General features: G+C 48.0%; 5 protein-coding genes and 1 long non-coding RNA gene across 13 annotated transcripts in view; 2 read left to right on the top strand and 4 right to left on the bottom strand.

The window, feature by feature from the left end:
* The window catches only part of LOC148379200 (uncharacterized), a 164,249-nt gene extending 163,205 nt beyond the window's left edge, over positions 1–1,044 (bottom strand). For 4 of the 6 annotated variants that reach the window (XR_015855529.1, XR_015855532.1, XR_015855533.1 and 1 more), the window contains exons 1-2: positions 306–1,044; positions 122–240 (exon numbers count right to left, since the gene is read on the bottom strand). This is a non-coding gene — a long non-coding RNA (uncharacterized LOC148379200). The remainder of the gene's footprint in view (positions 1–121; positions 241–305) is intronic. The other 2 variants (XR_015855530.1, XR_015855531.1) reach the window with 2 other exon arrangements.
* A 564-nt stretch (positions 1,045–1,608) lies between these two features.
* brd1a (bromodomain containing 1a) lies at positions 1,609–9,392 on the bottom strand. The gene is made up of 12 exons (XM_088366241.1): positions 8,485–9,392; positions 6,503–7,919; positions 6,101–6,257; positions 5,899–6,030; positions 5,390–5,828; positions 4,996–5,316; positions 4,342–4,875; positions 4,141–4,267; positions 3,939–4,072; positions 3,307–3,416; positions 2,844–2,998; positions 1,609–2,764 (listed from the first exon to the last, which is right to left on the bottom strand). The coding sequence occupies exons 1-12, from the start codon at positions 8,570–8,572 to the stop codon at positions 2,581–2,583; spliced, it is 3,798 nt and encodes a 1,265-aa protein (XP_088222367.1). The 5' UTR covers positions 8,573–9,392; the 3' UTR covers positions 1,609–2,580.
* zbed4 (zinc finger, BED-type containing 4) lies at positions 9,251–15,296 on the top strand. 2 transcript variants are annotated; one of them, XM_088366242.1, is made up of 3 exons: positions 9,251–9,517; positions 10,365–10,409; positions 10,685–15,296. In XM_088366242.1, exon 3 carries the CDS (start codon positions 10,872–10,874, stop codon positions 14,541–14,543), a length of 3,672 nt encoding a protein of 1,223 aa, XP_088222368.1. In that variant the 5' UTR covers positions 9,251–9,517; positions 10,365–10,409; positions 10,685–10,871; the 3' UTR covers positions 14,544–15,296. The 2 variants fall into 2 exon arrangements, with proteins under 2 accessions (XP_088222368.1, XP_088222369.1); XM_088366243.1 differs by lacking the exon at positions 10,365–10,409.
* Positions 15,185–17,556, bottom strand: alg12 (ALG12 alpha-1,6-mannosyltransferase). The gene is made up of 9 exons (XM_088366246.1): positions 17,360–17,556; positions 17,067–17,199; positions 16,824–16,997; positions 16,567–16,761; positions 16,400–16,504; positions 16,083–16,305; positions 15,849–16,018; positions 15,706–15,781; positions 15,185–15,646 (listed from the first exon to the last, which is right to left on the bottom strand). The coding sequence occupies exons 1-9, from the start codon at positions 17,516–17,518 to the stop codon at positions 15,415–15,417; spliced, it is 1,467 nt and encodes a 488-aa protein (XP_088222372.1). The 5' UTR covers positions 17,519–17,556; the 3' UTR covers positions 15,185–15,414.
* Positions 17,557–17,783: 227 nt separating this feature from the next.
* creld2 (CRELD disulfide isomerase 2) lies at positions 17,784–19,926 on the top strand. The gene is made up of 10 exons (XM_088366248.1): positions 17,784–18,148; positions 18,234–18,316; positions 18,395–18,505; positions 18,579–18,670; positions 18,738–18,914; positions 18,987–19,085; positions 19,147–19,230; positions 19,287–19,382; positions 19,442–19,582; positions 19,654–19,926. Exons 1-10 carry the CDS (start codon positions 18,011–18,013, stop codon positions 19,701–19,703), a joined length of 1,071 nt encoding a protein of 356 aa, XP_088222374.1. The 5' UTR covers positions 17,784–18,010; the 3' UTR covers positions 19,704–19,926.
* A 207-nt stretch (positions 19,927–20,133) lies between these two features.
* LOC148379206 (dynamin-1-like protein) lies at positions 20,134–25,113 on the bottom strand. Of its 2 annotated transcripts, XM_088366244.1 has the most exons (19): positions 24,413–25,113; positions 23,885–24,026; positions 23,491–23,537; positions 23,357–23,428; positions 23,180–23,266; positions 22,966–23,128; positions 22,772–22,892; positions 22,545–22,676; positions 22,281–22,487; positions 22,087–22,207; positions 21,871–22,026; positions 21,717–21,806; positions 21,554–21,646; positions 21,425–21,478; positions 21,233–21,304; positions 20,874–21,005; positions 20,695–20,804; positions 20,468–20,627; positions 20,134–20,395 (listed from the first exon to the last, which is right to left on the bottom strand). In XM_088366244.1, the coding sequence occupies exons 1-19, from the start codon at positions 24,512–24,514 to the stop codon at positions 20,339–20,341; spliced, it is 2,118 nt and encodes a 705-aa protein (XP_088222370.1). In that variant the 5' UTR covers positions 24,515–25,113; the 3' UTR covers positions 20,134–20,338. The 2 variants fall into 2 exon arrangements, with proteins under 2 accessions (XP_088222370.1, XP_088222371.1); XM_088366245.1 differs by lacking the exon at positions 21,233–21,304 and having other exon boundaries at positions 24,413–25,107.
* Positions 25,114–27,671: the final 2,558 nt, after the last annotated feature.

Genomic DNA, 27,671 nt, shown 5'->3' on the forward strand with positions numbered 1-27,671 from the left:
TTGTTCACTTGACTTTTTTAAGAAAGGGAAAAAGAAGTGAGGGATGATGAAAGAAAAAAATGAAGAAATGGGGAGAAGGATGGAAAGTTAGGAAGGAAGGAAATGCATCGTGTTTACGTACTTTCAGCCCACTTTTGTTTGTTTTGAGGTGAGCTCTGCAGACTTTCTGGATGTTTTGGGGACCTGGACGTGCAACCTAATGAGGCCAACCTCGTCTCCAGCCAAAGTCACCCGATGACCCTGAAAGAGAGAGATTGATATTCACGCTCAACTCTGTTTCCTATCCACTTGACTGTGGTGTTTACCTGCCAGCACAATTAGTCTCAGGTGAAAACAGACAGAAAGGAGAGACGTTGCGATGAGTGTGTACGTGGACGTGGCTTGATTAGGGGAAGCTGTTTATAAAGATGGGAGATGTCTTTCAAACGTCTTCAAGGTGGCTCCCTTATAACTGAAGGGCCATTACTCGCTCGTTTAATCCCCATGATGCTACTTTCCCCTCTCCAAGTGCCTCTGGCTCAAAATAACAAACGCCGGGTTGGCTTGAATTGGAAATAAAATGCGTGTTTCATCAACTTTTAACTTGCATTTGCATCATAGACGTGACTTGAATGTAAAAAAAAGTTTAGAAAATGTGAATACGATTTGAGTGTTTAAACAAACGCCAAATTTGAGACGAGGAAAAGCACCAACGTTCGAAAAATAGTTTTAACATACGCGCGAATGTTTCCACTAACGAGTAAATATGAATTTAAATAAGTTTTATTTACATCCATTTAGCAAGTTTATCTTCCCGACATGACGGGATATGAGCTAATTGAAAGGCTAATTCAGGTGTGTACAAAGGAAACAAATGCCAAATTTGAGAAGAGCAAAAGCACCAACGTTCGAAAACTACTTTTAGCATACGCGCGTATGTTTCCACTAACGAGTACAGTGTAAATATGAATTTAAATAAGTTTTATTTACATCAACTTAGCAAGTTTATCTTTCCAGCATGACGGGATATGAGCTAATTGAAAGGCTAATTCAGGTGCGTGCAAAGGAAACAAACGTTGACGGAAAGGTCCTTCAACGGGGCCACAGCGCCACCCTATGGCCCGCCTTGGAACTACAGCACTCCCTACTGGGGTCCCTTATTACTAACCAGGACGTTTTGTAACAATATTTGAAAAAATACAGCAGATAAAAGGCTCACAAAATGATTTCAACGATTTAAAAAAGAAATGTGTTTATTAAACACATGAAATGCATTTTAGTTCAGGCGCTTTTCTAGTAGTCTCATTTTGGAGGATTAAAAGAAAAGAAAAAACGGCTGACCTAACTAAAATATTAAATTAAAATGAGATCAATTATAAAGACTTGGTAAAAGATGTGTTTTGAGTGATACGAATGTGAAGAGAACGTCTGCATTTCTAATATTTCTCTACTTGAGGATATGAAAGCCCCCCTACAGAGCCTCAGAAGTCCTCATGATTAATAAAATAGCCTTCCATCAAATTTCATGTACTTCTTTTCAAGCTCTGTGGTGCATGAAACACTTAAGCGCATTAGAAGATAACCAATTTCAATTCAAATGCATATTTAAACAAAATCCATGACGCTGTGTTCATATTTGGATATTTTTTATTTTTTTGCTTTGTGTTGATTTGACTTGATAAAAACAAACTAAGGTTAAATACAAAATGAAATTAGCATAACCGATGCTACCCAGAAAAAAAATCTGTATTCTGACATCTATAAAAAAAAAAAAAAAAAAGTTAGAAAATCATAATTGTGAAAAAAAAAAAAAAGGCAAGACTCCCTCTCACTCAAAATGTGCCACTTGGACAATTTCAACATTAATTCCTCAAATATAAATGATTTACAGTAAGTTAGTGCAGGCAGGTATCCTACAACTATAGCAGAATTTTCAAACGCATCACGAAAAAAAAAAAAATAGTACATTTTTTTGCTCACACATCCCACCTACAAAGAAAATCTGGGTAGCAAAGTTTTTGGTTCATTTGTTCACAATATCAGACACATTGTTGTATCCAAACCATATAAATATACTATATAGGAACAAAAATAGACTAAAATTATTCCATACAAAAGGATTAATACCAAATAGAGGCTTGATAATAAAGTTCAATAATTTAAAATGGGGGGAAAAGGGAATACTTTCATACACATAATTCACCCCTCACCCGTTTGAACAATTTGCTCTTTTTTTTTCCCCCTTTTTTTCTTGCTCAAAGCACTCGCGTCTCCATACAAAGCAAAGTCGGTCAAAGCTGCTAAATAAGTTAGTGTCGGGTTAACTATACATATTTACAGTTTACATACAAAGGCGGGCGTATGGAAATATACACCATGTCGTTATTTCCACCAGGATAGTTGCCGCCGTTCGGAAATCTTGAAATGTGAAGAAGGGAAACATCACGGGGTTGGTGACGCTCTCAAGGTGGAGATGGGGGGGTTAGGTGGTCATTCATTCCAGCAGCATGTCGGAGGAGCGTGTTTTAGCGGGCCGGTCGGTAAACATGAGCGTCTCCGAGAGAAGACAGAGGTACGTGTGGAGGTTCCCCGCTCAGCCCGTCAGTCCACGTCGCTGAGGTCGCTGACCGGTTCGTCCCGCACGATGCTCAGGTGATTCATGGCGCGGCTGAAGGCCACCTGCACGGCTTTACGGACGCCGGACGTGCGGCCTTCCATCATTTTGATCTTGTCGATGGTCTTGTCCGCGCCTAGGGGAACCATCTTGGATCTAGGAAGCCACTGCCTTTGGAAGAGAGACATTTTTTTCGGATTCATTCTCAAGTGACATTTTGTAAGATGGAAACCGGCGAATGGTCGCTCACCAACTGCGCTTGGTGTCGAAGAAGAGCACGAGGTAGAGTTTCTCGTCCGATTTGTACTGCATTTGTTCTCCGATGCGGAGCACGTCCATGGGGGGCATGGGGATGGACACGCCGTTGTGTTGGCAGCCCACGCGCGGCATGTGGGGGTCGATGATCTACACGGAAAAATACAAAATTTATTTCGTTTGGCGTCAACGTGCTCATGCACTTAATACTCTTGCTTGCAGTCTGGCATGCATAGGTCGAGTTGATGACCAGCTGTTAAATTGCGCTCCCTAGAGGGCCAAGTGGTTAGGTGCAACTCAGCTCGATTCATTCCAATCAGACTTGCCCCACCTTTGTGGCGCCAAGGCACATCTTTTAGAAAAATGTGTTACAGATAGTTTGTCAAATTTTCTTTCCAGAGTAAAAAATATATATATATTCAAGTTATGATGTGTGTTATTTGGTCCAAAACACTCACCAAGGCAGGATAGGAGGGGTAGCCACTACATTTGGCCCAAACTAGCTTTAGGGGTTCCAGTGCAACTGTTGCAGCACTAGCGGGCATCCAAATATTGCTGTTGCCAACCTCTACGGAAGCGGGAACACAACACCAAACAGGATACAGGTGGGTTTTAAAAAAATAGAACACACACACACACACACGGCAGAAGCACAGCAGGAGCACAGAGACGATCGGGGGCGGGAAATTCACATTACAGTTATTGCACTTCATCAGCCATGTTTTCTGTTCACTTAATGAGCCAAATGTGAGTTTTTCCAATAGAGGGGTCGGATGTTGCCACGGCGACAGACAGACACCGGTCACTGCCAAGTGCCACAACAAGTTGGCTCTGGAAGCTATTGACAATTTGCAACCTTGTGTCGTCCTACTCGAACTTTTTTTTTTCTTTTTCACATTAAGTATAGAATGATTAAATGGTTTTGAGTAGATTAATAGATTTATTTTTTATTTAGTCATATTTACTATAAATTTTTATTTTATATATATGCCACAAATTGCAAAATGTCAGGATGGCCTTCCGTAAAAATGATGATCCCTGATAAGAATTTTTTTTTTGTATATCAACACGCAGTAGTCGGCAAACTTACCTGCGGCAATTCGTGCGGCTTTGGCAAAATTGCCATTTTCGATGCAGGCAATTAATTCATTCTTATCGTCCACAGTGTTTCTCCGCAACAAGGCCGGTTTGCCTTTCCCGCATTTTGGAAGACTGAGAATGGTGCTGGAGACAAAAACAAAAACATTTAGAGGGGGTTTTGTAAGATTGCTGACACGGCGAGCGAGTTTTACCCGGGACCTCCGGGTAGACTGCTGCATGAGGAAATGGAGGACTCGGAGGCACAGCGCCGTCGGGGCTCGGCGGGTCTGCTGGGCTGGCCGAGCTCATCCTCGGCCTCCAGGAACCCTCGCGACAATCCTGAGAGGACGCAAAATGGGAAGCAAGTTGCCAAAGCCATCACAGGATGTGCGGTCGAATCGTTTTGATCTTACCCATGTCGAGTCTTTTACCAGGAGACTCGCCGTCCTCTTTGTGTTCGTCCTGGCCGTCGAGGTGCTTCCTCTTTTTGCTGTGGAGTAACGTCTCCAGCCTGGGAATCACCACCGAGAGGAACGATTTGGACGCCAGCTGCGCGTCGCCGCCGTCCAGCTCCTCGTCGCTGTCCTCGTCCTCTCGCCCTCCGCCGTCCTCGTGCGGACCGGCGGCTTTGGAATTACGAAAGAGTACGGCGCTCCGCCGAGCGACGGCGTCCGCCGGCTCGGCCAACGTGGAAGTGGCCACCACGCTAACGTCGCCGTCGAATAGAGGATCCGGGAGGGTGCGGCGGGAGTGGCCGTTGAGGAGCGGCGGGGACGGCGGCGGGTTGGGCGGCTCGCCGTCGTACGTCGCACCCTCGCCGGGGGGTTTGCCCTCGCGATCCGGGGCGGCGTCGATGGGTTTGAGGGTCGGGGGTTCGGGGTTGGCGTCCGAGTGGATGAGAGGCGGGATGGCGTCGGAGGGCTCGAGTTTAGGCGGGAGAGACTTGTCTGCAGGGGGGGAAACAAAATAGTGACTGCTTGCTCCCTTTCATGGTCCAAAATTATTTTTATTATTTTATTTTTTATTATTATTACTACCTTAAATAAATAAATAAATACGCTGCATACCCTCGTCGTCCGGGAAATGTCCGTTTAACTTCCATTTCTCCTCTTTGGGCTGCACGACACCTCCCGCCGATGCCGAAGGCGCCACAGAGGCCGAGCTGCTACTGCGGTTGCGGTTCCGGTGGTGGTGAGTGGAGGACTGGACCCGTGCCAGGCTCATGTCACTGCGCACGTCGTTGATGGTCTTCTTCAGCAGCTTGATGCGTTTGCTGCGAGACGGGCTGGACTTCATGGCGCAGGTCAGGTCTAACTTCTCCAGGAGTTGCTGCAGCTGCTTGTCCAGCGGCAAATGGCTGCGATTGGCCGACACTAATAAGCGATCCACTGAGGAAAAAAAAAAATTCTGAGTGTTACCGTGACGTATCAAATAGACTTGGACCGGTTCTTCGGGCTTTACCGTCCTCCCACGAAAAAGCCGACGTCTTCAATTGAGGGGCCTCGTCCAGATGCATCCCGCTCACCGCGTCAAAGCCGATCTTCTCGGCGTCCCGCCTCGCTTTCCGAATCACCGCCCCGCCCTGATCCCGGAGTCGAACCGCGGCCCGGTAGAAGTAGGTCTCCTTGGAGTTGTACTTCATGCAGTTATCCACAATGAGGTCAAAGTCCTCCTGGAAGCGCTGGAAGTCGCAGTACTTCTGGGCGTCGATGCGCTGGCGCATGGTGGAGAAGTCCATCGGGCGCTTGATGTGGTCCAGGTAGTCGGGCACCTCGTCCACATCCACCGGCTGGGTGAAGATCCTGGCCTGGTCTTTGGACACCAGCTGGTCCAAGACGGCTCTGAGCAGGATGCTGAATGGCGTGAGCTTCATCTCCAGTAGGCTCTCTTGCAACTTTAACTTTTGACAAAGAACCGAGAAACATTGTGATTTTCCACCCAGGAGGAATTTTTTTTTCTTTCTTGATTACCTCCTCCCTCTTGAGTTTCTCCCTCTTGCGGATGAGCTCCAGCAACAACCGGGCCCTCTCGAGGTCGTGCCGGAGCCGGTGCCACTCCTTCAGCTGCTCCTTCAGCGCCCGCGTATCTTCCTCGGTCTGCTTCTGCAGGAAGAAGAAAAAGCCGATATTTGACTAGGCTTGACCAAAAAGTCCTTCTGACTGATGAACAAACCGGCTGCGCGTTCTTCTGGGACTGCGAGCTCGTCTGCAGACGTCGGATCAACGGGAGCCCGTTCCTGGATTGACGTTTGAGGGTCCAGTAATTTAGAACCAGCTCCACGAAGGCTTTCTTTTTCTGGACCGAGACTTGGTTCAGAATGGTTTGTAACCTGGCCATGGACATGAAAAGAAAAAATAAATAAAAGTTAGTGAAACAATCAAATGAAGTTGATTTGTTTACCTATCTATAGCGTCTGCATTATAAATGATGTACTTTACTGCCGTCTTGCGGACATTAGTGGTAGTGCATGTTTTTTTTATGCTTACTGTACATGAAATTTGTTGGACACAACACAGCGAACTAATCATCAATCTTTTGCGCAAAAACATGTTTGGAGTCAAAAAAAAAATTAACCTGTGAGAAGGAAACGTAGGCAGAGCAGGAGGAGACAGCGCCTCACTTTCAACATCAGCTTCCGGTTTCTTGCTCTTCCTCTTATGCTTGCCTTTGCATTGCCCGGCTCCTCTGCTTCTATCCGATTTGGCGCCAAGCCCATTCTTGGCTTTGGCCCGGTCGTATATGGTGAGCTTCCTCCTCACGCAGCCGTTGGGCGTGTGCGCTCCGCAGTAGGCGGTCTTCTTGAGCGAGACGGTGGGCTCGCCCGACTCGGTCAGGTCTTTGACGGGCTCAATCTTCATGAAGAGGCCGGCCTTTTGGGCGCAGCTGACGTGGAAGGCGGTGTAGCAGTTGGCTTTGTGGCACTGGATGCACGCCCCCACGCCCTTTTCTTTGCACAGGTAGCAGGTGAGCTTCCAGCGGGCCGGCGGGATGTGGCGCACGCCGTCGATGGGCTCGATGAAGGTGGTGTTGGAGAAGCCCACTTCGGGGACCCACAGGGCGCACACCACGTGACCCCAGCGCCCGTCGTCTGTTTTTTTCACCGCGCCGCCCTCGCTGGGGCAGAGGACGCAGCGGGCGGGTTGCGCCGGCGACTGCAGGCAATGGCGGCAAAGCCACTGACCCTCGGGGACGTAGGGGACGCCGTAGCACTCCTGGTGCACGGCCACGTTGCAGGCGTCGCAGAAAAGGATGGCGTTGCTGTTGTGAGCCTCGCCGTCCATGCAGATGCAGCAGACCGTGTCCTCGTCCACCGACGCTTGCTTCTCGCTGCCTTTATCCAAGCCCTCCAGGTACAACTCCTTCTCAAAGCGGTCCACCAGGAACTCAAAGACGTTGAAAGACACCTGGCTGGCGCCTTCGCTTCGCCGCTTTTCGTTGACCAAATCCAGCCAGGCGTAATCTTCCTCGTCCATGTCGTACTCTGTTTCCTCGTCCAGCTCCTCCTCGGTCTTCTCTTCGTATTTGTAGTAAGAAGACGGGCGTTTGGGAACTGCGGGCAGGTTGTACTCCACGGTTCGGAATTTTGCCTCGGGAAGTTTTGGACCGGGATTTGCAGCGACGGGATGGCCGCCGCCGCCACCGCCTCCTTTATGAGCAGCGATGCCGAGAGCAGCCTTTCTCTTCTCCTGATTGTTTTTTAATCGGACCGACCTCAGCAGAACCTGCTGCTGCGGTTTGTCGGCGTTCTCCTTGTTGTTGGCGCACTCCAGCATCTCCCGCAACATGGGGTCGCCGTCCGAAACCACGTCAAGGCGGTCGAAGACGCTGAGCCGATGGATGCGGCCGTCCAGTTCGAACTCCACCATTCGCTGCGCCTGGGCGTACGTCAGGATCTGTTTATTGGGCGAGGGCTTGATAGGCGACGAAGGCCTCGGCGGAGCCGAGACTCGGTGGTTCCGGGCTTTCTTCTTCATCTCGCTGCTCCGTGTTTCTGCAGAGAAAAACACATTCAGCCACATGAGCATCAACAAACATTCAATAATAGCAAATAGTGTTGCCACTTTACATAAGAAAAATCTTATTGGAAAACAAAAAACGGATTTTGTGAGAAATCTGTGTCTGTTGAAAACACATCTGATATACTCCCAGGAAGCTGCTCCTATTCCTGCAACAAAATAGTGTGTACTGACTCATGTGGCTCGGAAACATTGCAGAACAGCAGTGTGTCGTTTATTGCAACACAAAAAGTTTTCTAAGTTAAAGTTGAGTGCGTAAAAAGATCGCACTGCAGGGGGAAGCGGACATTGCTGATCACTGCACAAGTTTGCACTTGCACAACAAACCTCGATAGTACAGTAAAATAATTTTAGATTCCCAAGTAGCCGAGCGGCTAACAATAACATTGACAAGCTAGCAGGAATTAGCACGAAGAGCTAACAAGCCTACTAAAAATGGAGTCAGGCTAAATAAAAGTCTTTTAGATTGCAATGTTTGCACAAGTTTGCAAAGTAATGCTGCTGCGAGATGCATTTTGGAATAAAATGAAGGACACATACCTTTGCTTGTCAAACAGTTAGCTCGCCAGCAGCCAGCAATGGCGACACGGCCTGCTAAGTGGCTCTCTTCTGTACGCCGAGTTCTCATCCAATTCGGCGTTTGGATTCATATGCTAATGCAGACTTGGTGCTTCGTTCCGTTCCGACGATCCCCTCCACGCTAGTTTTAGGTTTTAAAGGGTAATTCATAATCGAGCGATCGAGCCGGAGTGAAGAGCTGCAGAGAGCAGCAGCGGCGGCAGCCCGGGCGGCTCTTCCACCCCCCAACACAACAATGCATTTTCAGCAGACAACTCCCAGTGCACGCAACGCTCGACGCGTGACGCTGGAGGTCATGTTGGTAGCGAGTCGTATTTCACACAAAAGCCCCATCTGTCACGCGATCTTTTGACGAACGCTACATACACACAGACACACAAAGCTAAACCCGAAAACAAAGCGTCCAACAGGGGCAGCAAACGCGAGCCACCGCGGTGAGTTTACGTCCCCATCGTACGGTGGGTCATTTGATTAATCGTTTCTCCCCCTAACACAAATAGCACACAAACATTTATTTCCAAACCAACCATTCTTGCCATCACGTTTTACTTAAAACCCCTAATAAAAATAAACATTTTCCACTTCGCGTCTACCCACGCATTAATATGAAACCTGGATAGCGAATGCTCTTTAATTGACAGTGAACGCAGCACACGTTGAAGCGAACGAACGAGAACCCCCTTGCAGGTCTTTAAATGACGTCAACGCCGTGCATGGTCTTATCCCACATAAAGATTCACGGTCAAAGTCACGCACAAGTGCTTCTGGGACGAACATGAAAGTAGTGTCGTGCAATGACTGACCCATACATCACCACTTCCCCTTTTGCCGTTCCGCTGACATCACGAAAACCTGTTCCTTCCGTCGGACGCTGTGTGGAGCTGCTTCGGCCCAACGTGCAGACAAAAGCAACAAAGTGAAGCCCCCCTCCCCTGTCCGGATCACTCCAATGTGTCAATGTTCGTGGGCCGAAACGGTGTGGCAGCACTTCACGGTAAGTCAGCAACCGGAGGCGAATCAATGCAAGAGTCCCGCTCGGGAGCGCCGTTGGGGAGAGATCTGAGCTGGGTTGGGTTCGATTGGGTTCTGTCTCGCCGGGTTGAGCTACTTGGCTCCGATGTATGGCCTAGCTAGTGGCTAACTAGAGTAATCGTAGCGTGGTACCAAATAGTCAAGGTTCGTTTACGAATCCCTCAGAATCCCCATGGGAGTCAAACGAGAGTCTCTTTTGCGTCATAACTCGGTCATAACATCGTTAATCGCCCGTTTGTTTTGGTGAGTGCATTCGCCTTAAAGCTAGCCGAGTTAGCACCAGAATAGCCACCATGATGTTTACTGATGGTGTGTCGTTACTACTTGTTTATTACCATGTTATGAACAGCGCGTCGTTTGCATTTTGAGCACGACAGCGTTATTATTTAAGATTGGAACCAAAGCTATTTAAATATAAGTTATCATCTAATGCTGTTATCCTTCCGGACTAGCACTTGAGTCAAACCCGGAAAAGGTTGTCTAATAGTACTTGCGAAATGCTTTGCCTTATGTGAGTATTAATATTCACCCACTATTTAGAAACGCAATCAAAATAACAAATATGTTGCAGCCGCAAAAGTTTTATTTGTATGTATTTGTATCAGCATAGTGACCTAGTGGATAGTCAGTGTGCTTCACAATTTTGAGGTTCAAATCTCATCACTTGCATGTTTTGTTTCCCTTTTCTGCAGATGTTTTGTATGGGTGCGTTGACTTATCGCCTTATTTTAAAACCAGGGTCACCGAAGTAACCGAATGAATCGGCCGGGCATTTGAAGTGCTCATTCCGTTTTTGTTTTCTTTTTTAGAAAATTCCCCAAAGATGGCTGCCACTTGTCATGTTTTAATTAAAGGTAATCCACACAGTAGTGAAAAGCATTGCACAATGTGTGTCATGTCCCTCAGCAGCTAAAGGTTGCACAAGAGCACAGGAAGTGCACGAGCGGCTCGCCAAGAGCTACTTGAAACTTATTTTGTGTCAAATCTGATGTTCTTTGGAATTCTCTCCAGCCAAAAAGTATCACGAGTCGAGTTGCAACTGAACATGTAGACGGGCTCATTTGAGTGTTATTACCTGTTGTCATATCTGTGAAGAGAATGGACTCTGACCTTGTTTGACTCTGTCTAGGTTGTGTGCGGCGAGGTGGAACTATTTGGGTCATAAATGGAGAGGGACAAGCTGGCACCCTGTGACCCGCACAGCCACGTCAAACTAACAACACCTGCCTGAGAACCGCCCGGCCAATGACGAGAAGCGATCCCATCTGACGAGGCCGACCTGACCGCACGAGAGAAACCTTTGGGCTGCTGCCGCCATGGACAGGGAGGACGACGCGTCCGGCGTAGGCGACGATTCGCTCGACGGCTCCGTGGAAAAGAAACGAGAGGCGAAAGGAACCTGCCTGAAAATCGAGGGTCAGGACGGATACGTTTTTAAATCCTACAGCATGAAGCCGCACGAGACCACGGAGGCAAAGTCGTCATGTTCGTCCAAAACACTGGAGAAAGCCCTTTCCCAATCAAGCCATCTTTCTTCTCAGGGTGATAAACAGTCGGAGTCCGACACGGATCCGGCCTCGCCGTCTCTTTCGAGCAAATGGCTCAGCGTGCACACGCATGAAAATCCGGAGAATGGAAAATACGAACCCGGTCAGCCTATCAAAGACGAAAGCCGGGACGCAAACGATTTAGAAGACGAAACGCAAGATTTTGAAAGACTGGCATTCGGTAACTCATTTGCCCCTTTTTTGAGTCGCGACGGCGACGACTATAATTTATTAAGCGGCTACACGAGCACCCTCTATGACGTGGCCATGGATGCCGTCACCCAGAGCCTCCTGGCGTCCATGAGGAATCAAAGCAACCCGAGGAAAAAATCTCCCGCCTGGAATCATTTCTGTATCTCGCCCAGGGACAATACCAAAGCAATCTGTTTGTACTGCATGAAAGAATTTAGTCGGGGCAAGAACGAGAAAGACCTCAGCACCAGTTGTTTGATGAGGCACGTCCGAAGGGCTCACCCGACCATGCTTTACCAAGAGGGAGCGGACTCGGCTGCACCTAATCTGAATCCCCTCGCCTCCATCCCCCCTTCCCCAAACTCGCCAAAAAACGGAGACTTGAACACGTATCCCGGCTCGAAGAACACGTCGCCGTCCGCATCGTCGCTTGACAACTCCGACCTGTCGTCCAAAGAAGTGCTGTCCAAAGCGGAAGTGAAAGCCGAGCCGCTCGCCGACTCCATCTTTAACGTGCTTGAATCTTCACATTCCAGTGAGAACAACCTCGAGGAGGTATCGGACGGAGGGCAGGAGCGCCTTCCGAGCAACCCCAAAAACTCCAGTTCCCGTCGGAGATCGGCCGTGTGGAAACACTTCTACCTTTCGCCCGTGGACAATTCCAAAGCCGTCTGCATCCATTGCATGAACGAATTCAGCCGAGGCAAGAACGGGAAAGATCTGGGGACGAGCTGTCTGATTCGTCACATGTGGAGGGCACACAAGGAGGTGGTCATTGAGGAGAACGGATTGGGCAATCACATTCCTCCGCCCTACTCCAACCCGCCGTCACTCTTGTCCCGCACTCTTTTACACGACCCGCTGGACATCAAAAAGGAATCGCCTCTTCTTCCGTCTTCGCCCGAAACCATGTTAGACGAGTTGCCGCAGACGGCGGTGGAAAGCGGCGATATCAAAGACGAATCCGACGAGCCCATGCTCCTGAGCGAACGGGACTCCTCCCTCAATCTACCCTTCGGCGCTCACGGGGACGACACGCCCTCGACCTCCTCGCCGTGCGATCTCTCCGACGCTCCCGGCCATAATCAGAATCACGTGGTGTTTGAGCAAAACAAGAAAATCATGAAACGGGTCAAGTCGGAGGTATGGCAACATTTTATCGTGTCGCCGGTCGACCAGTTGAAGGCGCTGTGCCGCTACTGCCCGTGCGTCATCAGTCGGGGTAAACGGGGGGACTTCGGTACAAGCTGTCTCATGCGGCACCTCATGAGGCGCCACCCGGACGTCCTCCAGAACCAAAAAGTCGCCGACGACAAGGAGCCCGCCTCGCAACCTTTCGACACGGCAGCCAAAGCCAGCGAAAACCCCGGCGTCAGGAAAAAGCCCCAAACCGTTTTCAGTAAGAAGACGTCCAAACTGTGGAACCATTTCTCCATTTCCCCCGCCGACCCCACCAAGGTGGTCTGTTTGCACTGTAGCCGCACTATTAGCAGAGGCAAAAAGACGACAAACCTCGGCACCAGCTGCCTCTTCAGGCACATGCAGAGGTTTCATGGACACTTTCTTGAAAGCAACAACGCTATCTCAGGTGACGCGCCGCCGTCTGCTGGAAATCACGTCAAGCAAGAACCCGCCGCAATGCCCGTTTACAAAAGGGAACAGAACCACGGGAGCTTTGACCAACACCACCCGGTTGCCCAAAAAATCACCAAACTTATCGCCGAAATGCTTGCACTGGATCTTCAACCGTCAGCCATGGTGGAGAACGCCGGACTGAGCAGACTTCTCGAGTACTTCCAGCCTCAGTATTGCCTACCGCCCTCTTCTTACTTCACCAGCACCGCCATACCGGAGATGTACGGAAAAGTTCGGGACGTCGTGCTGACCCATCTGAAAGAGGCCGAAGGAGGGGTCGTCCACTTCACCACCAGTATCTGGCTCAGTAGCCAGACAAAAGAATATTTGACCCTGACGGCCCACTGGGCCACGTACGAGTCCAGGGTCAGACCCCAGGGCCAGGACTTCCACTGTTCGGCTCTTCTCAGCGTCTCTCAGATAGACTGCGACCAAGATATGCACGACATCCCCAAGCAGCTGGAGTATCTGTGGGATTCCTGGATCACGTCGGCGGGTCTCAAGAGGGGCTTCACCGTCACAGATAACGCCAACATAAGGAACAATCTGGAAGACCACGGCCACGTCACCGTCCAGTGCTTTGCCCACACCATTGACCTCATTGTCAGCGAAGCCATAAAGAGTCAGAGGATGGTCCAGAACCTTCTGAGTATGGCTCGGAAGATCTGCGAGCGCATTCACCGCTCGGCCAAGGCGAAGGAGAAGCTGGCCGAGCTCCAGAAGGACCACGGCTTACCCGAGAACCAATTCATTCAGGACATTCCCTCCAAGTGGAGGACTTCCCTCCTAATGCTGGAGCGGCTGGTGGAGCAACAGAAAGCCGTCGACGAGCTGTCGATCGAGTGCAATTTCAGGGAAATCATCAGCTGCGACCAGTGGGAGGTGATGCAGTCCGTCTGCAACGCGCTGAAACCTTTCGAGGTGGCCTACGGGGAAATCCGCAACCGCGCCGCCACTCTGGGACAAGTCATACCGCTCATCCACATCCTGAACAGAAAGATCGAGCTGCTCTTCGACGAGACGGTGGGCATCGACAACATGCTGAGATCTCTCAAAGAGGCCACGGTGAGCAGGATGTCGGCCACGCTCAACGACCCGCGCTTCACCTGGGCCACCATGCTGGACCCTCGATACAAGACGTCATTATTCACCGAAGAAGAGGCAGAGCGATGTAAGCAAGACCTGATCCAGGAGCTGGACCTGTTCTCTTCTACCTCGGCAGAAAAGTCTCCGCTGCTCAACGGGCGGGACGAGGCCCCGGCGTCGGACAAGGACAACATCTGGTCCCTGATGGCCGACTTGAGGCAAAAGGCCAAACACGAGGAAAAAGCAAAGTCCTCGGAGCTGGCCGTGCTGGAGTACCTCGAGGAGGACATACTCGATCAAAGCTGTGATCCGCTGGACTACTGGAACCTGAAAAAGTTCCTGTGGCCCGAGCTCGCCAAAGTCGCCGCCCGTTACGTGGGCTGCCCTCCCAGCATCGTGCCGGCCGAGGCGCTGTTCAGCACGGCCGGCGTCAATTGCGCCCCCAACCATCCGAGGCCCGTGCTGGAAAACATGGAGGGTCTGCTCTTTCTCAAGGTTAACCTCCCGCTCATTTTTTTTCAATACTGATGAAGCATTAACTTGAGGGGGAAAAAAAAAAAAAAATCTTAAGGACCAAGAAACATAGCTGTGAATTGTGTGATGTACAGTCTCATGCATACACTGATTTTCTTTCAATGCTGCAGCCAGGGGGGCGGGGTTAATTCTATTATGTGTGTACTACTGTTTGAACACTGAAGAAGTTTTCAATGAAAAGTCTCAGCGAGAGTTGAATCAGGGAGGGAGGGGTTTTTCTAGTTGTTAGGGGTTGAGTGTTTTTTTTTGTTTCCTCTGCTCTCTCCTTGTGCCTTATCCAAATCTACTTCAGGTCAAAATGCTGTAAATATCATGTTTGCGCAATCCACGTCAGGTTTGCTTTTAAATATTCTCGATTTACTGATGCGGAGTTTTCTCGAGGAAAACGCGGCCCAAAAAGTAAATGCTGTGACTGAAAGATGTTTTAAGTTAATGTTATTTAATTTTCATTGTGAAATTGTGGCTCGCGACACTGTCGTTTAGAGATTGACTTTTTTTTTTTTTTTTTTTTAATGAGACTGTAAGATATTGCTGTTTTTACAGAATTGAGAAGTTTGGAATATACAATTTGTCTCGTAAAGCACAATGACGGTTTATGTTCAGGGGATTAATTTATGGGTTTGAGAAAAATAATGTTCTGTACATTTTTATAAGAATTTATTTACTTGATTTGATAAATGTTGAGCATTGAAACTGGAAACATGCAAATGTTGCAGCCATTTGTAAATAAAGGTTTTCCTTACGTCACACGGGTGCATTTGATTTTCTTCTCGGGTTGGAAATTAGAAGTTTTTATGAAAACATATTTGTTAGTTTGACGTCAACCTTGAGGAGATGAAGTGGGAGAGTCGGTCACCTGACTCCTTCATGAGACGGCGGCGATCCTCTGCATCAGCACAGTTTTGTTCGCCAACGTCACGCTGAAAGGCGGGACGCCAAACAAATGGCGAGCGATGCCATCGTATCCGCGTATGAACACCAGGGGGCGATGAGTGTGGCGGAGAAGCTCCATCTTGGTGACGTTTGCCTCCATCAGGAGGTGCGTGAACATTTCCACGTCGGGACTTGCTGGATGCAGATCCTCTCGTTTGTCGTATCTGTTGAGGACACTTATGTGAGAAAAAAAAAAAGTACAACATATTTGGAATACACTAACCTCCAATGTGGGTGTTGCTCCAAGAACCGAGACACTCCGGTTTCAGCAGCGTACGTGTCAATGTGAACAAAGACGTCTGAGGAGATAGCAAAAGTTTGAATCGGCTTTTAAACCATTTATGCGTCCAGCAAAGTAATTCTTACCAGTCGTGGCCGGCAACAGCCTGTGCAGTTCCTGCATGCCTCGCCCTCCTGGGTAGTTGTGATGGGAAACGTAGAGGCAAACACCCGAGTATGCCGCGTTCATCACCAGCTGACCCACCACGACAACCGATCCCAGTTTATACAGCCACGATTTCCGGTAGTTGCTTAAACTAAAATAAAATAAAAACATTACAATATGGCGGCGTTACGTTTCATTTCATTTTGTATACAGACATAAAAGAGCAGCCTCGGGCGGCCACCAGAGTGAGCACGGGGAAGGTGTAGATGATGAAGCGGAGCTCTTTGTGCGGCAGCAGCGAGTAGACCAGGATGAAGGTGACGGCGGGTAGCAGTAGAAGCCTCGTGCGCCGGTCCAGCAGACCCAGTGGGACCAGCAGCAGCGTGCAGCCCAGGCCACGGGGCAAAGCCGAGTAGAAATACCAAAGGAAGGGCGAGGTTTAAAAATGAGTCAAGGAGACATCGATTGGGAAATTCAGATAATATTCATGACGTCCATTTTTTTTACTTCACCAAATATATTTTAAAGGATATTCCCCAGTTGGAACTTTTGTTGAGGATAGCATTGTACCATAGAACCTGACCTTCTGGCCACAAAGGCTTCCTCCAAAAGAATGTGTCGATCGCCAAAGTAAGAGCTGCAAAACATAACAAATCAAAGTCCAGCCTAAAAAAAACTGAATGAATGCACACCACTTACCCAATGATAGTAAACCGGAAGGAACGGCGTAGTAAAAAAGATCCAGTAAGCTCAGCTTTCTGCTCCACAGTGACACCAGCAACATGAGACCCAAAAAAATGCAGAGCTCAGAGCGGAACACGATGATGACGAAAGCGGAGAGGCTGATAAAGCTGCCGTGTTTGTGAGCCATCCAAGAGGTGAATGCAACCAGGACTGCCGAGGAAAAAAAGGTGAATTATTTCAACAATATTATCAGAATCAGAATATAAACTTACCAATCGGGAGCGCAAACACATTAGGGAGCGTCCGGGTACTGTAGAACATGAGGTGGAACTGAGAGGCGCACATCAGGCAGAAGAGGAGCGCCACCGTGGAGCCGAATTGCCTCCTCACCTCTCGCTGCATGTGCCACAGCGCGGCCATCACGCATGCTCCCAGGGTGGCTCGGACTGGACGTGAGGAACAGACAACATCTTAATACGCTCTTCAGACAACTTTGTGAGGTGCGAGTAAAATACCGATAAGCTGCGTGGAGAATTTTGGTGCGTCCAGCAGAGAAGACAAGAAAACAAGAGGGGAGCAAAGGATGCAGATGAGAAGGGGACCAATGAAGGTTCGTGGAACCACACCAGGGAACTCATGGTGGTCGTACTGAAAGAAATAATCAGCAATAAGAAGAAATATTAGTACTAGGAAACGTCTAAACAACCATTTTCTATACTTATGTTCCCATGTTTTCTATTTGCTAACTTTTGTGTACAATTTTAGCCTAGCCTGCTAGCTTCCTCTGCAACACCTGCTGCTTCCTTACCTTGTCAAAGTCAAACTTGTGATACAAGAGGTCGTGGGCCGCTTGCAAGTTGAAGCTTTCTTCTACTTTAGTGAACGGACAAATGAATAAGTGCAATAGAGCCACGGATATTAATAAAAACAACAATGGGAGCCCCATAACATTCATTTTGTCAGCCATGACAGTTGGTGGGTGTCGTTACTTCCGGTTTAAACCGGACGTGACCTAGAAGGCATTATTGCATCTTAGAAGTATTATTTTGTTTTATGTATTGTATTAAATACATAAAATTTGGAATTTATTATTATACGTGGAAAGAGGGTGGGTTATAATATTAAATATCACGTTCGTGAATATTTTCACAAGTGGAACGCGCATTGTCCCGAGCGTGGCGGCAGGTGATTGGCTTTCCGTTTGATTGGCAGGCACAAAGAGCCAATGGCCGCAAGCCACAATTCGATCGACGGGACTGAAGCGGAACTCTGGCAATCGTGCATCTTTTCTTCAGCCGGCATGTAAATATTACTTCACCGCGCGTTGTATTCAAACGCAATCTCTTATTTATTCTAAAAGCCGGTACATTTATTCGCTGCGTGCATCGCTCCGAAAGTACCATTAATAACAAATTAGTTGTGTAGTGGATTTCACTGTGTGTCCTGATGAAACGGTGAAATGCTGCCCATGGGTCCAGATTTGCGACTTCTCGGGCTTTTGTCCTGTTTTATTTTACTTTTTCAATTCACGAATGCAAAGAGGGATTTAAAAAGCTCCTGTGTTACCTGCCAGCAGATTACTGACAACTTCCAAAAGGTAAGCGATCACACTATTATAATGAATGAAGTCTAAATATAGATTGCATAATCTGAATTTTTTTTATGGTTGTTTTTGCTTTTAGGGCTATGAGAGAACTGAAAAACAAAATTTTGGTGGTGGCAACACAGCCTGGGAGGAAAGGACATTGTCTAAATATGAGACAAGGTATGAGCAATAATGCAAAAAGAGTAAGTCATCTTAATTATTAAAAGTATCAGTTTTGTAACAATTTTGATTTTACAGTGAGATCCGACTGATGGAGATAATTGAGGGTCTGTGTGACAGCAGCAGCTTCGAGTGCAACAAGATGCTGGAAGAACATGAGGAATTGTTAGAGACATGGTGGTTTAAAAGGTAATTGGACGTGAAGTCCAAATGTGACTCAAAACATCTCCTTGATCTTTTTTTGGTTTTATCTGCAATAAAGGAAAACAAAGCATCCCATTTTGCATACGTGGTTCTGCATCAACACCCTCAAAGTGTGTTGTCCAAAAGGCACATTTGGACCTGACTGCAACGGTGAGGAAATTTATTCCTATAAAACCACACAAAGGTTGCTGTAATTATTTTTTTGTGTGTGTCAAAGCTTGTGTCGGAGGCTCCGAGAAACCCTGCAACGGGAACGGCAAATGTGATGGCGATGGAACTCGAGGAGGTGACGGCAAGTGCTTATGCGACATGGAGTACAAGGGCGAATTCTGCCTGGACTGCATCGACGGCTACTTCAACCAATTGCGCAATGACTCCTTCTCCCTGTGCACAAGTACGAAATCACCAATTATTTATACTTCTTAAAAAATCAACAATGGACTACCAAGCATCTCCTCTCCATTAGAATGCCACCCCTCGTGCAAGACCTGCAGCGAGGCAACCAATCAGGACTGCGACGAGTGCGAGGATGGCTGGGAGGAGGACGAGCAGGAAGCCTGCATTGGTAGGACAACCTCATTTCAAGAACGTTCCGACTCCTCCAACCACACGCGATGTGATTCCAGATGTGGACGAATGCTCCAAAGACTCCCCTCCATGTCAAGAAAACCAATACTGCATCAACACGGAAGGCTCTTACTCCTGCAAAGGTAAACATCTCGATTCAGTCCGATTAGTCTGGAAATGAAATTTTTTCTTCTGTCAGGTTGCGATAAAGCGTGCACGGGATGCGCTGGAGCTGGTGCGGGCATGTGCAAAGCGTGCGCTGGTGGATACCAGGACACTGAAGACACCTGCACAGGTTTGTAGTTTCACTGGAGGAAAGAACCGATCAAGATCTAAGCTTCAATTTTGAACTAGATATTGACGAGTGTTCCCAAGCCGAGCCGATATGCACGAAGGAGCACCAGCAGTGTGTCAATAGCGAAGGCAGCTACAAGTGTGTCTGCTCAGACGGCTATGAGGACCAGGAAGGCGAGTGCGTCCAAAAACCACAAGAAGGTTTGTGTCCACTCTTGAATGCTCTTAGAAGTTCAGCATCTCCGTCTAAATCTTTACTATTGCGTCATCAGTACAAGAAGAGGAGGCGGCAGAATCCGAGAGTCCTCACACGGAGCTGTGATAAGTAAAATCTTTTTGGGAATATGGCTCATTTTAAAAAGATTGGAGAAAAAAAACTTTTGAGAACTTCAACAGTCGCCAGTCAGTGTTTTCTACTTTGTGGACCAAGGAGGAGTCATTGACATTTTATGCTGTTGTTTTTGCACTGCTCATTGTGTCCTGATTTGTCATCTTGTTTTAAAGTACTTAAATGTGTTACAAATAAAAGACGTGATCGAAATCCATTTTTGTGGTAGTGACCATAAATGTCCACAAGAGGGCAGTCTAACCATAACAACTGAACTTACTCTGATTTACTTTCTGCATTATATTGCATTAAGTGGTTTAAAAACTCGAGTAGAGCTAAAATAAATATTTTTTAAAGTGTTCTTGCTGACTTCTGGACACTTCTTAGTCCAGACAGTAAATAAACTCATAAATCCACACAAAAGTTCAGAGCACTTTTGTCATTTAATGTGTCACCACCAAAGACAAATCCACATTTTGACAACTTTTGTCCAGTCACAATAAATATAATGTTACAATGTCATGACGTACTGTATTTACATTATCTTCAGCGCAAACTTGTTTCCAAGGTACATGATGGCGTCTACTTTTAGGGGAAGGTTCAGTGCAATTTTATTTGTAGCTTTCAAGTCACCACAGATGAGTTTCTCTGATTTCAGCTATCACCTGGCTCGCTTTCTGCAGCGCCTGAATGAAAGAAAAAAAGAGATGGTGAAGGAATTTTCCATCCAGGACATGAAGACCTGAGCGTCTTTTTACCTGCAGCATGTCGGCCGCTTCCTTGCGGCGCTGGGCCATGTCCTCCGACTCGGTCAGCAGATCGTTGAGGAGCCCCGACTTGTAGAGCTGCCCCACCAGCTCGCTCTGGAGGCTGTCCTTCACGTGGTTGACCAGGAAGTGCATCACCGCCTTGGGCACGCTTGAGGAGCACATCAAATATATTTAATATGCCGCACTGTGACAAAAGAAGTTCTCCGCCCGCTTACCTGTCTTGGATGTTCTTGCGGACAATCAGGAAGTAGGACTTGATGAGGCGTTCGATGACCTCGCAGTCCCGCTGCTCACGCGACGACAGCTTCCTGGCTACCGGGACAGGCTAAGATTCCAAAGATTATTACTCCTCCTCCTGACAAATCTTGGCGAGAAGACAAGGAGGACACCTCACCACGTCCAGCAAGTTAACGGCTCCTTTGAGAGGGCTTCCTGGACCCGAGCCTGCGCCTTCCTCTTCTTTCTTGAGCATCCCCCTCCAGGTGCCTGCCCCGTCCTGGTCGCCCTGCGGCCCAGCCGCCAGAGCCTGGAAATAAAAAAAAACACCGTCACAAAGATTTCTTTACAAGCTTGGAATGCAAGACAAAAGCAAAAGTGCTTGCGGGGGGGGAAGAATTGGTCAAGACTGGAGGAAACACAAGTTAGTGCAAGTCCACTCAGAGCAGGAAAAAAAAAAAGACTCGGGGGGGAAATTAGGATCTGGCTACAAGCAAGCCATCCATCGATCCGGGCACGAGGCAAGAAGCTGCCCACCTTGGCGCCGTCCGCGTCTGCTCCGGACGCGGGGGGCTCGCCAGAAACCGCAACCGGGCCTTTGCCAACAGACTGGCAGAGAAATCAAATGAAAGCAAGAAAGAGATAGAGAGAAAGTGGGGGCAGGTAATAATTTGGTTCTTTAGGTGAAACCTACAGAGAAAACCCTTGCTTGAATATTCAGAACTTTACCTTCTCCCGAGGCACTGCAGTGGGAAGTTCTCTCATCCGGTTTCTCCTTTGCTCCTGTGACGCAATTGAATTCGAATGAATGAAGTTCTCTTGCGTGACAGATGACAAAAAATTGAAGAAAACACGCACCTCGATGTTGTTGTTCATGACCCCGCAGGCGTCTGCAAAGTCCGGATGCTTTGTGTTGATGTAAGCCAGCTCGATGGCAACCAAGTTGTGGACCTTATGGAACGGTAAAATCATCTCAAATATGCCACAGGAAAAAAAAAAATTAAAAATTCATCAGATGTACCATCTCATTGGTGATGGGCAGCCTTTTCCTCAAGAGGGAAGTGACCACTTCCACGATGGCCTCGTGGAGCTTTGGGAATCTCTGCAACTCCTGGTGGACAAGTCGGTAATTAGCAGAAAGTGACCCCGCCCCCTTTATGGACGTCCACGACTACCTGCGTGCTGTAGTTGCTGCAGTGCTGGATAATCCTCTGCATCTCCTCGTGGACCAACTCCACGCAGCGCAAACTGGGCTCTTCCAGGCGCTTTACTTGCTTCTTCACCAGGAGCTCGAAGGAGATCTCGGGCACGAACAGAGAAGGCCGGGGGCCCTGATGCGGAGGAGAAAGGTCAGCTTTGAGAAGACAGGAAAAAAAAAAAGCAGCACTCACGGTAGCGTTCCTTATAGCTGTGAGGATGTCGATGGTGCTGAGGCCTCCTAGGGGATCCACGCATTCCAAAGTCCGGCCAAAAGTCTCGTGGAATATGTAACAGATCCGGGCGCCGCCGCACCTAAAACGGCCATACTCGATGAGCTGGACTTCACACAGGCCACGTTAAGAAATAATAAAAAAGAGACACCGACAGCTCTGCCGTCTCGATGTACTTGGCCGTGCCCTCGATGGTGTTGCAGTACTCGGTGGCGAACTTGGTGATGAGCTGCAGCAAGGTGGCGCTTTGGTCCTCCACCGGCTCGCCGTAGCTGCCGAGCAGCGACTGGTACTGGGCGGCCAGCACGTTGATGCGGGTCTTCAACTCGGGCAGACAGTCGCGGATGTGATGCATCAGGAGTCTGACGAGGCAAGCGACGTCAAGCTCCACCGGAGTCGATCATCTGGATCCCACTGACCTGTTAAGGGTCCTGGCCAGGTATTTGGTCCCGTTGCGATTAGCGAGCGAGGGATATTTCTTCTGCAGGAAGCCGTGTTCGTCACGGATGGCGTCGGCCACGGACTTTTTATTGTTGATGTCCAGCTGGCTCCTGCACACATCGGATCCATGATTAATATTTAATGCCGAGTCCAAAAGCCAAGCTTTGATTAGTAGGTCATAAATAAACAACACATATCGACCCACCTGTTGACCACGCCGATGAGTCCTAGTTTGACAGGAATGACTCGACCCATCAGCACGTCCATGGCGTCGGTACCGGCGTCCATCAGGTCTAGTTTGGTCACCACGGCCAAAGTCCTCCTGCCTGTAAGGTGACAAAATAGTTGTTTGATTCAAAATGGGAATCAATTTCTAAGGGAAATGCTTTTGGACTTTACCGTCCGGATCCACCTGCCGAGCCACTTTGAGGGCCTCCGACGTGGCCATGTCGGTGTTGGCGGCGCTGACGGCTAATATGATGCAGTTGGGGTTGGAGATGTACTTCAGGATAAGCTCGAGGATCTGGAGCTCGATGTGTACGGGCTGATCTCCTACGGGCACCTGAGAGAAAATGGTATTAAGCCACGTTGGAGTCGCGAAGGGCGGCGTTACCTTGGTGATGCCGGGCAGGTCCACCAGGGTGAGGTTGACGACGTGGGGAGAAAATATCTTCAGGTGGATGGGGTCATCACTGATGCCCTGTACAAAAACAAATTGCATTCTTGGTCCTTTATTAATCAGAACAGTGGGCCACATATATATTCTTTTTTTTTGGAAGACTTCACATACCTTATTATTCCCCGACACTCGCTCCGTTTCAGCTTCTATTTCTTGCCGGATTTCATCAAAATCAGTGTAGATCTGGAATAAAAATAAAAATAAATGAGATTGATCACCAGGTACGATTACGCAACACTTGATACCTTATTTTTGGTGTGCAGAAACTTCCCCCACTCTTCATCTTCTCTACCTGTACAACACAAACACACATTTTAAAGTATGACCACATAGTTTAAGACACCGACAACACAAATATTGTGTGCAGGATGCGAGGCCACGAGAGGCAGGGTGGCGACGGGGCTCCACTAAAGCTGGGGATCAAATGAGGAGGAGGAAGAGGGTGGTTCAAATGTGATTCACATTACTACAATGCACCTTTATGGAGCTTTTTCACACCCCGGAATCTGGAGGTGATTAAACAGCAACAGAGAAAGAAAACTTCATTGTCAGGACACCAAAATGTGTGGTGGAAAAGATTGAGAACACAAATAAAGGATGGAAAGGGATTTGAAAATCGAGTTAAAAATTGACGCCTACCGACGTCGTCATTTTTGCGGGCATCTCCCGGATCGACGTGAACCAGCTGGAGGATGAGAGGCCGCCGAGTGACGATGCCGGTCCCGCGAGGGAGCAGGTCACGACCCACCAGGCTTTCCAGGACGGAACTCTTGCCGCTGCTCTGGAGATGTAACAAGATTTATACAATTGACTTTTGTCTAAATTGGAGAGATATGAATGCCGGACCGAGGGGGGGTCACAAGACTCCATCCACCCGTTTTCCTTCTAACATACCTAATAGGAAAGTAGTAATTGGTATTTTTACAGGTTGGTGGTGATGAAAGGTGAAATACATCGCTGAAGGCACCTGTCTTTTAGTGGCCTTCATTGGCCTGCAGAGTCTTGGAATCATTCCTAAATTTAGCACTGAATGAAGGTTATCAGTCTTTCTAGTGTGGACGTGAAAGCACATCTAAATTGTTTTCTATAATGCATTAAAATCCAAAATAATATGACGCATTGACTGACTAAATGATTCTTTTATTGGCAGTTAGCCGCTTACTGTACCTGGGTCCCCACTACAGCTATTTGCGGCAGCTGGATGATATCCGCGCCCACAGTGTTGAACACATCCTGGAGCTTGTTGATGACGGGAATGAGTGCCTCCATGTCTTCGGTTTCGCGAGGAGGGAATCGCCGGCTAATCGGCTATTTTTGGTGATGGAGCCAAAGTCATTCAATGTCTCGACATCGCCACCATTGCGACAACAGCGGCTGCGCTTGAGAGTTTAAGGCTATGGGACTTGTAGTTTTTTTCGTCGCATTCAATCGTGGCCTGTGATGAGAGAAGGACTACAAAGGTGGAGCTCACACAACAACGCGAGCATACACGATTGGCTGCAACTCTCGCGCATGCGTAAACGCATTGTTATGGTAAGCGTACTTTATTTAATGTTTTTTTTTCACAAGTTAATGTATACCCTAAACGCTTTCTTTTACGCACGTTTAAATTAAATTAAACAAAATCCAAAACATTTAGACCCGGTGTTACATGTCACGTTATCTTACTCCACGTCTCGAGTTACACCCCACGCAAAATTTAAATAGTCTGCTTCGTTTGTGCTGGTTTGTGCCGTAAAAATTTTCGTTTGTGCAGCAACGGTTTTCTAGTTATAAAAGATTATTTTATAGATCATCCAGAGTTCACCCAGCCCCCGATCTGCTTAAAATGAACCCAAAATGGTACCGTTCGTTTGTGCTGGTTTGTGCTGATTTGTGCTGCAAACCTTTTCGCCTCCGACCTCTACCCAAATTCAGTCTGGCCAATCACAGCGCAGCTTAAAATTGCACAACCGCGCCTACCTTTCCAACAGCCAATCAGAATGCAGCATTTCAAATTGAGGACGGCTCGCCATTGAGGACGCCTCGCCCACTTTACATCCCACCAATCACAGGAGCCCTTGTTTGCATAGCCGCGCCTCCCTTTCCAACCAATCTGATTTTCATTGTCATTGCCCCACCCACTTCCTGAGACCTCCGCGAATCATGAAGCAGTGTATAACAAGCAAAAGGGAAAAAAAATAGTAAGAGTTACAAACTTTATGCAGAAATGAGAGAAAATCGATAAAGTACAGCACGGAAGTAAGGTCTGGTCTCGAACCATAGTTCCATCATAACAGAGGCAATGACGTTAACCACTCGGCCAAACACTCGTGTCAATGGCAGTGATAGATGGGCAACCAAGGCTCACTTCAACACTGAAAACTGCCTTCAAAAAATTATTGTACTTGTTAATACCTACGCGCAAAATGGAAAAAAAATAAGATATTTTAACCGGAGATTGCATTGACCTAATTTTCACATGGTCCTTGTTTACATTTTGCATTTGACACTGACAGCTGTCAAGTGCCACGTTAGGGCTCTTCTTGTGTAAGTTTTATTTGTTATGGTTTTTCTTTTGTAAGTTTAACTTTGGGTACTTCGAAAGTGTCATGATGTGTTGTGATGACATCTGCTGTGGAGTCTTCATTGATCTATTCGCTTGTGAGCTGCTTGATAAAACCATACATATTCCGCTGTCATGAGCGAGGCTTCCATAGTGGAGTGGTTACTGCGCTGGGCTCTCACCCCAGCGACCCGCGTTCGAATCTCAGTGGGACCTAAAAATTTTATCATAGAAAGATTTCAACACAGTGTGGTGCCCCAAATAACCATACACCTCCTAGGATTACGTTTAAAGCTATGGTTAGGGTAAGAAGTAGGATTAGGGTTAGAGCTAAGGTTAGGGTTAGGGCTAGGGTTAGGGTTAGGGCTAGGGTTACGGTTCCAGCTAGGGTTAGGGTTAGAGCTAGAGGTTGAGTTAGAGCTAGGGTTAGAGTTAGAGCTAGGGTTAGAGGTAGCGTTAGGGTTAGAGGTAGGGTTAGATCTAGAGCTAGGGTTAGGGTTAGGGTTAGAGCTAGGGTTGAGTTAGAGCTAGGGTTAGAGCTAGGGTTAGGGTTAGAGCTACCGTTAGAGCTAAGGTTAGACGTAGTGTTAGGGTTAGAGGTAGGGTTAGAGCTAGGGTTAGATCTAGAGCTAGGGTTAGGGTTTGAGCTAGGGTTAGGGCTAGGGTTAAGGTTAAGGTTAGAGCTAGCGGCGGGCCGGATTAAACGGTCCCGTGGGCCGGATGTGCCCCGCGGGCTGTAGTTTGCCCATACCTGGGTTAGGGTGAGAGCTAGGGTTAGGCTAGGGTTAGGGTTAGGGTTAAAGATAGGATTAGGGTTAGGATTAGAGCTAGGGTTAGGGTTAGATCTAGTGCTAGGGTTAGAGCTTGAGCTAGGGTTAGGGTTAGAGCTAGAGCTAGGGCTAGGGTTAGAGCTAGAGCTAGCGCTAGGGCTAGGGTTAGGGTTAGAGCTAGGGTTAGGGTTAGGGTTAGAGCTAAGGTTGAGTTAGAGCTAGGTAAGGGTTAGAGCTTGGGTTAGAGGTAGGGTTAGAGCTAATGTTAGGGTTAGATCTAGAGCTAGGGTTAGAGCTAGAGCTAGGGTTAGGGTTAGAGCTAGGGTTAGGGTTAGGGTAGAGTTAAGGTTGAGTTAGAGCTAGGTAAGGGTTAGAGCTAGGGTTAGGGTTAGAGCTAGGGTTAGTGTTAGATCTAGAGCTAGGGTTAGGGTTAGGGTTAGAGCTAGGGTTAGGGTTAGGGTTAGGGTTAGAGCTAAGGTTGAGTTAGAGCTAGGTAAGGGTTAGAGCTTGGGTTAGAGGTAGGGTTAGAGCTAATGTTAGGGTTAGATCTAGAGCTAGGGTTAGAGCTAGAGCTAGGGTTAGGGTTAGAGCTAGGGTTAGGGTTAGGGTAGAGTTAAGGTTGAGTTAGAGCTAGGTAAGGGTTAGAGCTAGGTTTAGGGTTAGAGCTAGGGTTAGTGTTAGATCTAGAGCTAAGGTTGAGTTAGAGCTAGGTAAGGGTTAGAGCTAGGGTTAGGGTTAGGGTTAGAGCTAGGGTTAGGGTTAGATCAAGAGCTAGGGTTAGGGTTAGAGCTAGGGCTAGGGTTAGGGTTAGGGCTAGGGTTAGGGTTAGGGTTAAGGTTAGAGCTAAGGTTGAGTTAGAGCTAGGTAAGGGTTAGAGCTTGGGTTAGAGGTAGGGTTAGATCTAGGGCTAGGGTTAGAGCTAGAGCTAGGGTTAGAGCTAGGGCTAGGGCTAGGGTTAGACCTAGAGCTAGGGTTAGGGTTAGGGTTAGAGCTAGGGTTAGGGTTAGATCAAGAGCTAGGGTTAGGGTTAGAGCTAGGGCTAGGGTTAGGGTTAGGGCTAGGGTTAGGGTTAGGGTTAGAGCTAAGGTTGAGTTAGAGCTAGGTAAGGGTT

The sequence above is a fragment of the Syngnathus floridae genome, chromosome 22, assembly GCF_059516105.1.
Source record: "Syngnathus floridae isolate MCC-2025c chromosome 22, RoL_Sflo_1.0, whole genome shotgun sequence".
Classification (NCBI taxonomy): domain Eukaryota; kingdom Metazoa; phylum Chordata; class Actinopteri; order Syngnathiformes; family Syngnathidae; genus Syngnathus; species Syngnathus floridae.

What these genes read in the sequence shown, in the direction of transcription:
- brd1a (XM_088366241.1), bottom strand. Translation starts at nt 8,572, where the DNA reads ATGAGAACTCGGCGTACAGAAGAGAGCCACTTAGCAGGCCGTGTCGCC. An exon ending in TAACTGTTTGACAAGCAAAG is followed by an intron (nt 7,920 to 8,484) that starts GTATGTGTCCTT and finishes TTTTCTCTGCAG; the next exon opens with AAACACGGAGCAGCGAGATG. An exon ending in CCTACGTTTCCTTCTCACAG is followed by an intron (nt 6,258 to 6,502) that starts GTTAATTTTTTT and finishes GTCCATGGCCAG; the next exon opens with GTTACAAACCATTCTGAACC.
- alg12 (XM_088366246.1), bottom strand. Translation starts at nt 17,518, where the DNA reads ATGGCTGACAAAATGAATGTTATGGGGCTCCCATTGTTGTTTTTATTA. An exon ending in ACAAGTTTGACTTTGACAAG is followed by an intron (nt 17,200 to 17,359) that starts GTAAGGAAGCAG and finishes TATTTCTTTCAG; the next exon opens with TACGACCACCATGAGTTCCC. An exon ending in TTCCGGTTTACTATCATTGG is followed by an intron (nt 16,505 to 16,566) that starts GTAAGTGGTGTG and finishes TATGTTTTGCAG; the next exon opens with CTCTTACTTTGGCGATCGAC.
- LOC148379206 (XM_088366244.1), bottom strand. Translation starts at nt 24,514, where the DNA reads ATGGAGGCACTCATTCCCGTCATCAACAAGCTCCAGGATGTGTTCAAC. An exon ending in CAGCTATAAGGAACGCTACC is followed by an intron (nt 22,027 to 22,086) that starts GTGAGTGCTGCT and finishes CCTCCGCATCAG; the next exon opens with GGCCCCCGGCCTTCTCTGTT. An exon ending in CAGACGCGGACGGCGCCAAG is followed by an intron (nt 21,006 to 21,232) that starts GTGGGCAGCTTC and finishes TTTTATTTCCAG; the next exon opens with GCTCTGGCGGCTGGGCCGCA.
- zbed4 (XM_088366242.1), top strand. Translation starts at nt 10,872, where the DNA reads ATGGACAGGGAGGACGACGCGTCCGGCGTAGGCGACGATTCGCTCGAC.
- creld2 (XM_088366248.1), top strand. Translation starts at nt 18,011, where the DNA reads ATGCTGCCCATGGGTCCAGATTTGCGACTTCTCGGGCTTTTGTCCTGT. An exon ending in TTACTGACAACTTCCAAAAG is followed by an intron (nt 18,149 to 18,233) that starts GTAAGCGATCAC and finishes TTTTGCTTTTAG; the next exon opens with GGCTATGAGAGAACTGAAAA. An exon ending in GAGACATGGTGGTTTAAAAG is followed by an intron (nt 18,506 to 18,578) that starts GTAATTGGACGT and finishes TCTGCAATAAAG; the next exon opens with GAAAACAAAGCATCCCATTT.